Source organism: Colossoma macropomum, unplaced genomic scaffold (assembly GCF_904425465.1).
Source record: "Colossoma macropomum unplaced genomic scaffold, Colossoma_macropomum, whole genome shotgun sequence".
In the NCBI taxonomy this organism is placed as follows: domain Eukaryota; kingdom Metazoa; phylum Chordata; class Actinopteri; order Characiformes; family Serrasalmidae; genus Colossoma; species Colossoma macropomum.
This window is the reverse complement of record NW_023494798.1, coordinates 3,683,047-3,697,674: the sequence shown is the minus strand read 5'-3', so window position 1 is coordinate 3,697,674 and position 14,628 is coordinate 3,683,047. Positions and strand designations below refer to the sequence as shown.

General features: G+C 41.5%; 1 protein-coding gene across 1 annotated transcript; it reads right to left on the bottom strand.

Annotated features, from left to right (window-relative positions):
- Window positions 1-4,359: 4,359 nt before the first annotated feature.
- Window positions 4,360-8,719, bottom strand: LOC118818117 (extracellular calcium-sensing receptor-like). The gene is made up of 6 exons (XM_036585263.1): window positions 8,484-8,719; window positions 8,010-8,310; window positions 7,102-7,878; window positions 6,228-6,452; window positions 5,382-5,505; window positions 4,360-5,273 (listed from the first exon to the last, which is right to left on the bottom strand). The coding sequence occupies exons 1-6, from the start codon at window positions 8,717-8,719 to the stop codon at window positions 4,360-4,362; spliced, it is 2,577 nt and encodes an 858-aa protein (XP_036441156.1).
- Between the last annotated feature and the right edge of the window lie 5,909 nt (window positions 8,720-14,628).

Sequence of the window (14,628 nt, the reverse complement as noted above, 5' to 3'; positions counted from 1 at the left end):
TGATACAAACGTCATCAAATTTGAAGTGATCTGCATGGCATACTCAGGTATTTCCAGCCCTTTGAAAGCCAGGGCTGCTGCTTTTAAAGAGTCACCTTCTTATGATGCCCTATGGGTGTAAGCTTGGGCTCAGGGGGCGTGGTGATGTCTTGAATAATAATGACAAAATTACACATAATTTTTGTATTTGTGTGTTTCTGGTGTATTGAATTGTCTATACAAAGAGCCCGAGTTGTAGTCATTTCAGGCCTCGTCATCTTTACCATATGCATTCAAGGCCGTTTGCACTGAACAGGGGCGCGTCTTTTTTTATGCACAATTCAGACTTTGAATTTTAGCACTTTTTTGGTAATTTTCGATAGGAACACAAGGTGGCGCCGTCTAACTTCCGCTGTAAGCAACACATTATCTGATATCATCTGATACTACACATTGGCTTTCTACATGAGAGTTTAGTAAAAGCACACTGCTCGACAGAAGCTGCAAAGCATACTACTGCGCAAAAGCGACGCAGCATCCGCGGTGAACGTGCATATGATGGTAAAATGCTGCAAGTCTGAATGACACATGATTCTTCCTTTTACTCCTGCGTGCTGCTGAAGATCTGGGTGATGTGATATACACCCTTAATCGTAAACATTGGCAAACTTACGAAAATCTCGTGTAGAAAGTGTAGAAAGTGTGTAGTACCTGCCGATATGCAGGTGGATGTATCGCACACTGTTAATAGCAGATATTAAACGGCACCATCCTGTCCTACTAGCGAATTCCGTGCTGCTGTAACCACGAAATGTAATCATGAAATGTTATTTTATAAATATGGCATTCTGAATTAGGTACAGATGGGCAATATCGCAAAAAAAATGTAATATTACTATACTAATTTTCATTAAAAACGATGCTTCACAATAAATATTTTTATTGAGAAAATATTTTTACCAGAGAAAAAAAGAACTTCAGAAAACCATATTGAATTGCATTATGATGTAATTTATCACGATAACGATTTATTGTTAAATTGCCCAGCCCTAGAATTAGGAATCATTGGCTGTTTTCAAAGTTAATTGAAGCGCATGTAGCAAGAAGGTGATTCTAAAATTCTGCATAATTGTACTAGTTGTGTAATGCTAAAACACCTGGTGGTTAATTGGCAACAGGTCAATAACATGATTGGGTATAATTTCCAAGAGGCGGAGTCTTTCAGAAGTAAAAATGAGGAGGGGTTCACCACTCTGTGAAAGACTGCATGATCAAATAGTGCAACGATTCAAGAATAACGTTTCTCAACATAAAATAGCAAAGAACTTTTGCTTTTCATCATCTACAGTACATAATATTATTAAAAGATTCAGAGAATCTGGAGAAATCTCTGTATGTAAGGTACAAGGCCAAAAACCAGTATTTGCTGGCCATGATCTTCAGGCCCTCATCACTGCTTTAAAAACAGACATGATTCTGTAGTGGAAATCACTGCACAGGCTCAGGAACACTTCTGAAAACCATTGTCTGTGAAAACAGTTTGTCGCTGCATCCACAAATACAAGTTAAAGCTCTAAAACACAAAGAAGAAACAATAAATAAACAGGATCCAGAAATGCCACCACCCTCATTTGAGATCGACTGACACTAACATTTGAAATTTGTTTTGGAATTCATGGACGTTGTGTCCGCCAGCCTAAAGACTACTCAGCTAGTTATCAGTGCAGTTCAAAAGCCAGTATTCATGATGGTATAGAGGTGCATTACTGCACATGGCATAGGTGACATGCACATCTGTGAAGGTGCCATTAATGCTGAATGATATGTACATGTTTTGGCAAGATATGCTGCCATCCAGATGACATCTTTTTAAGGGAAGGCCTTAGCAAGAAACGCATTCTGCATGTATTACAACAGCATAGCTCTGTATTAAAAGAGTCCAGGTGCTAAACTGACCTGCCTGCAGTCCAGACCTGTCATCCACTGAAAACTTTTGGCTCATTCTGAAACAAAAAATATGACAAAGGTGACCCCAAACTGTTGAGAAGCTGCAATCTTCTATCAAACAAGAATAGGAAAACATTTCACTTTTAAAACTACAGCAACTTGTCTCATTAGTTCCCGAATGCTTACAGAGTGTTGTTAAAAGAAGAGATGATGAAACACAGTGATAAACATGCCCCCGTCCCAACTTTTTTGAAACGTGTTGTCAGCATCAAAGTCATAATGGGCATATATTTTTCAAAAAATAATCAAATTTCTCAGTTTCGACATTTAATATGTTGTTTTTTGTAGTATTTCCCTTTAAAAATATGGTTTAAATGATTTGCATATCATTACATACTATTTTTATTTACATTCTGCACAGCGTACCAACGTTTCTGGAAACAGGGTTGTAAAAGTGCTAAAAGCATTTTATGAACAATGTAGTTTAATTCAACATTATACATTATTGTCTATTATTATCATTTCAGTGGTGCATGTGAAAAACGTTCATATACATGTTGTGACATTAGCAGAGAATAAGAAACGAGAGGCATTACTTCTGCTATGAAAAGTACTCTTTTATTAAACATGCTTGCAGAAAGGCACATACAGAACAGTGAGTCACCACTAGCCACACACTTCACGCTGCCAATGACCCCCCCTCTCACACAAAACACAAAGCCCCTGACACTAAACAACACAAGCCGCCTAAACTAACAATCAATATTAAACAACATAAATAGTTCCTTGGGAGGGTGCGTGCATACCATGAGCCTTAGCCTTAGGCTAACAGCTAGCTCTCCAATCAGCTCCTGTCTGCAAACTCACACTTCCATTTCTTAACTTTCCCAGCATTCTTGCTGTTCTCATGCATAAACATAGTGAATAAAAACTATACCCGCCTTCACAATCAGAGTCTTTGTCAGAATAAACCTGGAGAATTTCTGCTGGAGAACAGTATCCAAAATAAACATGCAGAACTTTTCTTGAACAAGCTACACCACCTTACCCTTACCAAAATTCCTCGGCCACTGAGGACTATAAAGTCTATGAATCAAACTGGGGGCCACCCTCTTCTACCGCACTCTTGAAAAGGATGATTTTTCAAGGGCTCTTTACTACAGAAAAAACCCTTTTTGGTGCTATGTAGAACCTTTTTCAAAAAGGTAGAACAATCTAGAGCACATTCTCCATTAATTTGCAGAACGCTTTCACAATGCAGAGACCCATTTAATCGTGCTAAGGGTTCTTTGAGTGTTCATGGATCTATACAGAGCCATGTTTTTACTAAAGAACACTCGAAGAACCATCGTTTTTAAGTGTCTAGGGTGTACTAGGATTGGGGACTCCCCTGGCTGGGGAATCTGCACTGAGTGGTGCTGGAAAACACCAACTGTTTGGCATCTTCTCGCTGCACTGGAGCAGAGAGACTACCACGAGGCATGCTTTCTTCAATGTTTGCTATGTTGTCAATGCTGGCAGGGTTACTGATTGTGTTTGCCGCCCATGAAAAGCCATGCTGTGCTTGACCTGACAGCACACTCTGCCCTCGGAGATGCTCCATCCAGTTCTGAAGCTGTGTGTTGCACTATGCACTGAGTATTATGTGGATTCATTGTCATCGTCACCTCTGAAACGCAGCATCGTACTCTTTAGGTCCATTTGGCACCTGTTGCTCTTTAAAAGTCTAGGCCTAGAATGCATGTCTTGGACTTCAGCTATCCAGACTAAATGCCCTTCCTGCCCCTGACTGTCAGCATCAACCATTATTACAATGTGAAGATGAAGCATTGTGCCTTTCAGCTTGAACCTAGCATGCACCACTTCTGGCTGGGCCACTGTAACTGTTACACAAATGTAATCTCTCATCCTCCGTAAGCCATGTAGTTTAGCTAAGATGCTAACAGCCGAATACTCTGAACCTCTCCTGTTGAGACAGTATCTTTCTTATTCTGACACTACATGTAGCGTTTACTGATATTACAAGAGACAAAGCTCATGCATATATTGTGTTCTTTGTTTATTAATGACTGTGTTCAGTCACAGCTATGCAGTAAAGAAAAAAAAGGCTTTAGGTCAACGGTTAGCTCTACTTCAGCTCATGTTTGCTCTAAGCCTTCCAGCTCTCGACTGACACAGTTCTTCTAGATGTAATGCTTAAAGACAGTGAATAAATACTAGCCCTGTGATTAAAAATAAGAGTCAATGTCAGAATAAATTCAGAAAATAAAATCTGGAGTAAAAAAAGCCCTGAATGCAGAATCTTTCTTGATCATGCTACTATATTTACACATTAAAATGTAAAACATTATTTAATTAAAAAAAAATAAAAAGAATTCAGCACATTTATATACGGTGCTAAACAGTGCTACAGTTACAATTTCTGTGAGGGTCTCAAAGGGCCTTGGTGGATCCTTTTCCCAAAAGGTTTTTCTTGGTATTTTGCTCTGGCCTAAAAATGATTATGAAACATTTGGGAGCAAAAATACAAATAATCAAACCAAAGCTTGAGGCCAGAATAGCAAATATCTCTACAGCTACAGTGAACTTTCCAGGAGAGCTGACATAAGCTGGGATAAAGGTAACCCACACTGCACAGAATATGAGCATGCTGAATGTGATGAACTTGGCTTCATTAAAGTTATCAGGCAGCTTCCGTGCTAGAAAAGCCAAAATAAAACACAAAAGAGCCAGAAATCCTATATAACCCAGCACAGCCCAGAAACCTACAGCTGAACCTAATCCACATTCCAGGATTATTCTTTCTTTGTAGTGATTTAGATTTTTGAACGGGAGAGGAGGAGATATTGTCAACCAAAGAACACAAATTAGGACCTGTATGAGAGTGAAGGTGAGAACACTGAGTCTCTGCTGTGGAGGCCCAAACCATTTCATGGCATTACTGCCTGGAAGTGTAGCTCTGAAGGCCATTAACACCACTATTGTTTTCCCCAGAACACAGGAGATGCAGAGGACGAAGGTGATCCCAAATGCTGTGTGGCGCAGCATACAGGACCAATCAGAGGGCCGACCAATGAAAGTAAGTGAGCAGAGAAAACACAGAGTCAGTGAGAAGAGCAGCAGGAAGCTCAGCTCTGAGTTGTTGGCTCGGACGATGGGAGAAGCTCTGTTTTTATAGAAAACAGCAGTCACACATACAGCTATGAAGGCCCCAGCGATGGAGAACACTGTCAGGATGATGCTCAGAGTGTCGTCCCAGGACAAGAACTCCACAGGCTTGGGGAGGCAGCTGTCTTGCTTGATGTTGGGCCAGAACTCAGAAGGGCAGTGCACACAGTTCAATGAGTCTAAGAGATTAAAAATCATATTCAGAGCCTTATTTTGGAAAGAGAATAAAGAAAAACTAAACTATGACTGTCCCTAGAGAAATGCCCACTGCACTGGTGACACCCCACCTGTCTTGTTGCTGATCTCTCCTTCTGCACATGGTATACAGTCATAGCAGCAGACTGGCTTTCCTTTCTGCACAGCCTTCCTGGTTCCAGGAGGACAGCTCTCACTGCACACAGATCTTGGGACCTAAAAGAGTGAGAAAAACAAAATATTTTCAACAGTTATTACAAAGTACCCATATTAAGCATGTTAAACAATTTCTTTTCTTTTTTTAAACAAAATGCATGTATATATGTGATGTTTTCTTTTTTATCTAGTTTTGTCAATGCTAATTACCATCAACTAGCAATGAGCTTACTTTGCTTGGAAACTCTTAAGTAGAATAATTAATTGATTCTCAAAAGTGTTACGGCTAGTATTAGTACCAAGTTTAACCTTAAGAATAGACTTGGGGTCAGATTTTCTGTTATGGTTAAGCTTAGGGTTAGTGTTTGGACAAAGAAGGACATTTTATTAGTTAATTAGTAGAATGCAAATAAAATGTAAAATTAGCTTCTATGGAGCATTTATAACGAATCATTCAAATAATGTCACCCTAGATACCGCTACCCCTTCACTCAATCATTAATTGGATTAAGTGAAGGAAAGGTATTCAAAGTTATAATAAAGTACACATATTGAGTGTTCATCAAATTCTTTTCTTATTTGAGTTGTATATGAACTTTTAACTTATTTTATGGACTTGATCTTGTTTTAATGCAAGTTGCCTTTTTAAAACCTTTTAAAAGCGAGATTCATAAACCTAACATACAATTAATTTAGTTGATTGACTTAATTATTTTGAGTTCCGCTGACTTGTCAGGATTTACACTGTATAGTCAATGACTACTGTAAATCTTGTACTGTACCTCAGTTTGTCCCCCCATCCAGCTGATAGCTCTGCTCATACTGAGCTCCTGGCCTCTTGGTCTGGATGAGTCATAGTGGCCCACAGGGACAAAACTTAAACCACCATCTTTCTTAACCTGCCAGTTTATGAGCTCGTAGACGGCCACAGGATCACCACTGGAATCAAACCAGACCTGAAAACCATTGTTTGTAGTGAAGTTCACTCTCTTGAGCTGGTCGAGTATCTGCAGTGAAACATATCATTTGAAAAACTGTGATTTTGAACTATCAATTGTTTGAATGCATTTTCTAAAAAAAATTACTAATGAATGTTGACCTGATAATAATCATTGTGGTTGATTACATAGGCTATTCTATCATTCTTGTGAAAAATGCTGTCCAAATAAATTGAAACCATGAAAAAGAACTCAAAATCGGAAGTCTGTGTGATTATTGTTTGTTCCTTTCCTAAATAGATCAGCAATAATTTATGATAACACTTTGACATTTTAATATGGTGATTTTGGTTCATTTTTGTGCATGAAAAGTTGCACATCAGAGCACTGATTTCACAGATGTTGATTTTTTTAAAAAAGAAAATCAACAATTTACATAAAAATAAAAATAAATAATAATAATAATAATAATAATAATAATAATACTGCTATGTTATCTTTTCTATTTGCTGTGTTAATATGGGCAATTGGGGAAATTGTAATAATGATAATATTTGCTCAAACGTACTTGTCAGTGGTGATACAAATGTCGTAAACAGATTGTTATGGCCTACTTGAAACAGTTTTTTTTTAGTTTATATAATATATACAAAGAAATCATGCTGATTCGTGTTATAAGTTAAGTTAGTGGCTGCTTTTAAATACATCTTTTCAATACCTGCCATGGTGTGAATTTAGTGCTCTTGTCACACTGCGCGTCATTACAGATAACACCGTGGATGGCATGCGCTATGGCATACGTAGCTTTGTACACCAGGTTAGTCGCGCGCAGCTGGGACGTGTCTGTATATGGGTTCTGCAGCGCGCGGATATCCTCGCTGCCGTCACATTGCCGTGCGGGTACTGAAGGGCCTTTTAGGCTACAGCTGAACGAGCTCTCCCAAAACTCCGTTAGCAGAGGCGATTTCAGTGCTTGTTCTGGAGAGAGATCCAGAAGATACTCACGAAGACCTGGAATCACTGAGCGGGGGATCCCAAATCCTATCGCCCCAGCGCACATGTTAAAGCGCAGAAACTCTGGATCTATGATCCACGCTTCGCTGCCGATCCACTGAAGGGGAGGCGGGGGCTGTCTTGTCAGTTCCTGCAAAAGAAGCCTTAAATCACCTGCGGCAAGAAACGCTACTATTACCCGGGCTGTTGATCTGCGGATGACGTTTGCCACTCTCTCCAGTTTACTGCGCGGTTGTGTTCTGTAGTAGGACTCGGAGTACTCCACACAGATGCCCTCCTCCTGCGCAGCCTTTAGAAATAACGCCATTCCATTATTTCCATAGTCTGAGTCGCTGCGCACTGCCCCAATCCATGTCCAGCCAAAATGCTTGACTATTTTCGCTAGGGCTGCCGCCTGATGGTGGTCACTAGGCACGGTCCTGAAGAACGCAGGATACTGACGCTTATCGCTCAGACATGCGCAGGTTGCGTAGTGACTCACCTGTTATTTAGCATAGAAAACAAGAAGAAAGAGCTGATTGAATTATTTATGGGACATACTATTGTTTTTCAGTTATTAATAAACACAAATGATTTTTAATATTGCACCATTTTATGCAGCGCTTTAATCACCTGTGGAATTCCAAAAAGACCCAGCATTCTGGCAATGCCAATTGAGGGGGTTGATGCAGAATCTCCCACGAGAGCAGGAACAGCGGCGGCTGCAGATTTTGAACAGGAATCAGTATCATTGAAAAATGGCTCCATGCCGTTTGCCAACAATAATGCAAGTTTAATAGCCATCGGCACTGCACCGCACGAGTCGCGTATCTGGTATCCTAACGTGATTCCGGGCAAGAGATCTGTTCTGTTGTTGATCTCGTGGATGGCGAACTCCATGGCACGAGCGAAGCGCAGCTCCCTGAAGTTCATACTGATAGAAACATAAGATATAAAAAACACATTTTCACAAAATCAGTTTTATTATTTTACCAAATATTTTCAGATGTCATTAACTCGACAAGTAGCGCATCACTGTAAATCAGTGGCATTTTGACAATAATCATTCCTCTGTAATGTTTTCTCCAACTATTCACACTCACAGACCTCCCCGAGCACTGTAGCTGTAGTGGTTGTCTGGTGTAGGTGTTCTGCTCTGAACTCATGTAGAAATGAATCGAAAAAATCCCCCCGATTATAAAGTCTCCATTCATAGAAAGAGCAGGCGCCTGAGGATCAGCCCACAGCCTGCAGCTGGCCGGGTCAGCTTTACAAGCTGCTGGAATAAGCCCAGTTAACCACAGCATTGATACAAACGTCATCAAATTTGAAGTGATCTGCATGGCATACTCAGGTATTTCCAGCCCTTTGAAAGCCAGGGCTGCTGCTTTTAAAGAGTCACCTTCTTATGATGCCCTATGGGTGTGAGCTTGGGCTCAGGGGGCGTGGTGATGTCTTGAATAATAATGACAAAATTACACATAATTTTTGTATTTGTGTGTTTCTGGTGTATTGAATTGTCTATACAAAGAGCCCGAGTTGAAGTAATTTCAGGCCTCGTCATCTTTACCATATGCATCCAAGGCCGTTTGCACTGAACAGGGGCGCGTCTTTTTTATGCACAATTCAGACTTTGAATTTTAGCACTTTTTTGGTAATTGTCGATAGGAACACAAGGCGGCGCCGTCTAACTTCCGCTGTAAGCAACGCATTATCTGATATCATCTGATACTACACATTGGCTTTCTACATGAGAGTTTAGTAAAAGCACACTGCTCGACAGAAGCTGCAAAGCATACTACTGCGCAAAAGCGACGCAGCATCCGCGGTGAACGTGCATATGATGGTAAAATGCTGCAAGTCTGAATGACACATGATTCTTCCTTTTACTCCTGCGTGCTGATGAAGATCTGGCTGATGTGATATACACCCTTAATCGTAAACATTGGCAAACTTACGAAAATTTCATGTAGAAAGTGTAGAAAGTGTGTAGTACCTGCCGATATGCAGGTGGATGTATCGCACACTGTTAATAGCAGATATTAAACGGCACCATCCTGTCCTACTAGCGAATTCCGTGCTGCTGTAACCACGAAATGTAACCATGAAATGTTATTTTATAAATATGGCATTCTGAATTAGGTACAGATGGGCAATATCGCAAAAAAAATATAATATTACTATACTAATTTTCATTAAAAACGATGCTTCACAATAAATATTTTTATTGAGAAAATATTTTTAACAGAGAAAAAAAGAACTTCAGAAAACCATATTGAATTGCATTATGATGTAATTTATCACGATAACGATTTATTGTTAAATTGCCCAGCCCTAGAATTAGGAATCATTGGCTGTATTCAAAGTTAAGCGCACGTAGCGAGAAGGTGATTCTAAAATTCTGCATAATTGTACTCAGTTCTGCGCGTGGGTTTGAGTTTGAGGAAAACAGGGGCGCGTCTTATCTGCGATTTAGTGACTGAATGTCAGTGCATTTCTTTTGTGCATTTTCTTTTTCAGCGAAGTTGTATTAAGTCCTGTGTCACTGTTTGACTTTTTGTTTTATCCACAATATTTCATAGTAACATTTATTTTCGCACAATGTGAAAAAAAAAAATAAAAAATAAAATAAAAACTATGCAATGTCCTTTGTCCAGTATTAAAAATTGTGACTGAGGTGGTTCCCAGATGAAATTGAAACAAGTCAAATTTTCCAGTCCAGAACTTGGCTTTACTAGAAACTTGACATGGCAAGCAGAATACAAAAGGGGGAAATGGCCATCTGCCTCTCACTTTATTCACAAGTAGGCTACTTCTTTGAGCTTTGCTACAAAAAATAAATAAATAAATAAATAAATAAAAAAAAACTCTTCAAAATAAGTGTTTCATTAAAAGAACAAGGCATAGCAAATGAACCACACACATACATTATCTAAGCTGCTTATCCTTCTGGGTCGTAGGGGGTGCTGGAGCCTATCCCAGCAGTCATTAGGCAGAAGGCATGAAACACCCTGGACAGGAATTTAGCATGTCCAATTCCCTAAAAGACTACTTTATATTTCATGTTTTTAAACTAACATTACCCCTGCCTTTGTCCAAGACATTGTCCACCCATTACAAGTCTCACCAGACCAAGTCTTTGATATATCTAAGAACGTGTCGCCTCTTCTTTAAAAGTACCAAGGTAGCTGGTCCTCCAGGATTTGGTTATGCAGGAGGTAGAGAGGAGCTCTCAGGTCCCACCCCATCATGAGCACAGGAGGGGTGCATCCAGCAGACTCTTGTATGACAAGTGAAGAGCCAGAAGAGTAGGTGCTCATCCCAGTCACACTGCTGCTGGTCCACCAGCAAGGTTAACTATGTTGTGTGCACATGGTTAAATTGTTCCACCAGTCCGCTGCTTTCCATTCTTAGGGGTGTGGTTCATGTCTTGTACACCCTCAGCCACTTGCAGAGCTCCTGGATTAGCCATGCTTCAAAGTTCTGAACCTGATCACTATGCAGCTCCCCTGGAATACCGAATATGTTGAACATGTCTTCTATTAGCTGGTCCATATTATCAGATATGATATTGGTCCTGCTCCCTCTGCTCACTGAGGAGGCACATTTCCTGTTCCCCTCCACTAGGCATGGACAACCCATTCGCATTTGTGTGTCATTGCCCTGTATGATGTGCTATGTTGAACTGGAAACACTGCAGCATATCCAGTCACTAGGCTAACTGACCCTCTGACTCTTTGAAGCTCAGCAGCTGCTTCAGCAAAAAAGAAATAAATAAATAAATATTTGTCCTCAGGGTAGAGCTGGGCGATATGGCCAAAAACGTTATCACGATAAACAAAATTCATATCGTTCGATATCGATACATATCGCGATAAATGTCAAATCATGATTTCTTTCACGTTTGAAGGCTAATTTTGCTCCTGGGTGGTTAACTGTGGTTTTAAACTATCACTTATGGTCCGATCATGACAAACACTCGGCAAACAGTGGAACATTTCACTAATCTGTCATGGAAGAGTGGGAGAAAGTTTCTGAGCTGTTTTTATCAGCAGGAAAAGCACAGCTGCAATTTTTGTAATAGTCATTATTTAAGAAAGAAAACATATTATTTTTAGCGGTCTGGTGACGAGCGCTCGGCTACCCCGCTACAAATGCTAAACAAGTGGCCAACAACAGTGCTAAACTCTTTAGTTTCTCAACGACGTCAACTCGGTTCGGGAGGTCACTGCTGTCACTCCTACCACATCCATGTCAGAGCAGATCACAGTATCCAGACACCAGCTAGACGACTGGGTTTCTCTATGCTATCGTGATAGTTTAAGGGGTGAACCGCAGTATATCTGACGTTCGCTGTGTAAAAGCGTTACCTGCAGTGTGAATCTCTCACTCCAGTCACAGAGTCCTCCTTTTAGGTATGTTTAAACTGAAAGCGGTGATTTTGTGTCTTGTTTGATCTACCGTATCATCAATTCACCGTGTTGTGCTGGAGCGCTGCTTCAAGATAGCCAGCAGCTAAAAACAGCTAGCCTGGAGAGACAGCGCTCTCCCGCTCTCCAATGCCTCACAGCTTCCTCAGTTTACTTTCGTTGAAATCAGGGCTGTAACTAACATTAACCCACTTCTTTCTTTCACTTTCGTTGCTCGAGAATGCACTAATACTAAAATATGACGGTTTGGCGCTGTAACACGGCGCTACAGACGTGATTTAACACCGCTAAAGTTGTTAGGATGCACGGAAAGAGGTAAGTTCACCGTAGGACAGTACAGTTACACCACTGACCTCGTCACTCTCACTCGGTCACAGGAGAACAGATCGCCGATAACATCCACTCAGACAGGGAATGTATAACTCCGCGTTTCAGCCGTTGCTAAAGTATATTTGGCGACCCTTTTTTTACTCGTGGCCCCCTCCCTCTCTAATCAAGTCGAAAAATTCGGAAGTGCGCCCTCTCCTGGCGACAGCAGAGTAGTGTCGCTTTCCTTGCAGTAGAAAACGCCACCAGGGCTTTCGCTAAAACGTGGAAGTGTAGTGTATTATATCGAACCTGTCTTATCGCTCTATCGAGGAAAAGTTATATCGTTTTATCGCCCAGCCCTACCTCAGGGTAAACTTCTGCCTTTACAGGTAAGGGCAGAGGTGCTTGACTGCCTCCACTCCTGTCAACAGCTCCTTTCATGTGATGCAATAGTTTCTCTCCTGGCAGCTCAATGTCTGGAAAACGGTGAGGGTGATTACTCACTCTGTCCCTCATGCTGCTGACTAAAGACCAGCCTGAGGCCCTGGTTGCTGGTGTCAGTGTCCAGTCTAAAGGGTTTTTCCATGTTGAGAACAGCAGTGTGTAACTAAAATGCCTCTTCAGTTTCTCGAAAGCCTGATGGCAGGCCACAGTCCACTCAAAGTGTCAGACAAGGCATGCAGAGGATGAGCAATGCTGGCAAAACCTGTAACGAATCAACCCTAACAGGCTCTGTTCCTGGCATATGGTGCCCCAGGTAAGTTACTTCTTGATAACCCACACTGTGTCCCAAAAAGGCCACCTCCCTCTGCATAAGCAATTCTTGATATTTAAGGGAGAGTTTGACTTGTATGATGAACTCAAACACCTCCCTCAGTCCCTGCAAACTGGTCGCACTCATCCGTCCCAAATGACATAAGTCTTCAGGAGAGTGAACTCTCCCCTGGACACTACAGAGTGACAGACTGGTGGAAGGATTCAAAGTTAGCTTTACTGGTGGACTAGCAACTATGTGACTTGTGATGAGCACCTCCCTCTGTTGTTTTTCGCCTGTCAGACAGCTGTGCAAGTGTCCATTCGATTCACCCCAGTAATGCTCATGATGGGGTGGGAGCTGAGAGCCCCTCATGAACTCCTGTACGGTTAACCCCCGGACTCTCGCCACTCGCAAAACATTCTCCAGATCATTTAGTGGCCCTGCAGCAGAGAATGGAGGCAGTCCATCGGTCATTCAGGGATCACCGGGACCCGGCAGACCCAGGGCTGACATAAGTGGAACTACGACCTGTGGGAGTTGAGAGTTGAGAATTCCAGCCAGGAGAAAAGGGCTGGGTGCTCAATTTTTGCTGCTGGAAAGAATGTACCCCTAAGCATGTAAGAGACTGGATGTGGCCCTGTCTCATGTATCAGGTATGCATTGAAACCTGGTTCCACATGGTGCTGTACTCAGATCATCTGGCTCCATACATGGAAGATTGGGAAGGGTGCCCTTGTCCCTTGGACCCTCCAGAATAAGGCCACCCAGGACCAGACAAAAGCTTGCCTGCCAAGCAGTTAAACCCTCCTTGCTCACAGGGATTATGAGGGCTCTCTCAAAACCCCAGCAGCTTTGGAATCCCATCAACTCCCCTCTGTGACCAGGGGGACTAGAGCATCCTGATGGCTGTAGTGGACAGGCCAAAAGCCAAACATCAGTCCAGGAGCCCTCCAGGAGAAGGCAACAGGCTCCTGATGGCTGTAGCGGACAGGCCAAAAGCCAAACATCAGGCCAGGAGCCCTCCAGGAGAGGGCAACAGGCTCCTGATCATTTCAAAGACTTTGTTTGGTGTGACTGATGAAGAGCAGTGTCACTGCTCTTGTACAAAGCTTGGGACAATGTGGTGTCAGTGCATGCTTGGTTTTGTTTCATTTTAAGAATTTATTATATTATCTTCTAAAAAGTAAAAATATATTTTATGACAACCTCCCTTATGCCTGTACTTCAGTAGGCACTCCTATTCTGTAGAGCAGGGGCTAGTATTCTCTAGGAGGTATTGATATATCAGGCTTCAGCAGGTTTGAGCTAGGCTGTATTCTGAGTTTTAGACCGTAATTACTGATGAAAGAAAAGCAACTGAAAATTGAAGCATGACACTCCTAGCCCCGCTCTTTCGCAGTTACCAGGTGGAACCTTCTATACCATGTTTTCAGAATTTATCATTTCAGAAAGGCCATTATTATGAAATGCCATAGATGGGAGGCCAGTGTAAACTATTTTTGTCTAGTGTCTGAAACAACTGACACCTGCTAGTAGCTACTCTACAGGTCCAGCAAACTGAAACATGTAGAGCCAGTCAACCGGTCCAAGGCATCATTAGTACACAGGAACGGATAGGAGTCAGGTTTAGTTGAGTACAGTTTAATTGAAAAGGTATATCAGTGAAGCAGCTATTTACATACAAACCTAACCCAAAATCAGCACAATTTATACGATGGGCTAAATCATACAGCAACGTAAAATTTATGCAAGAGTC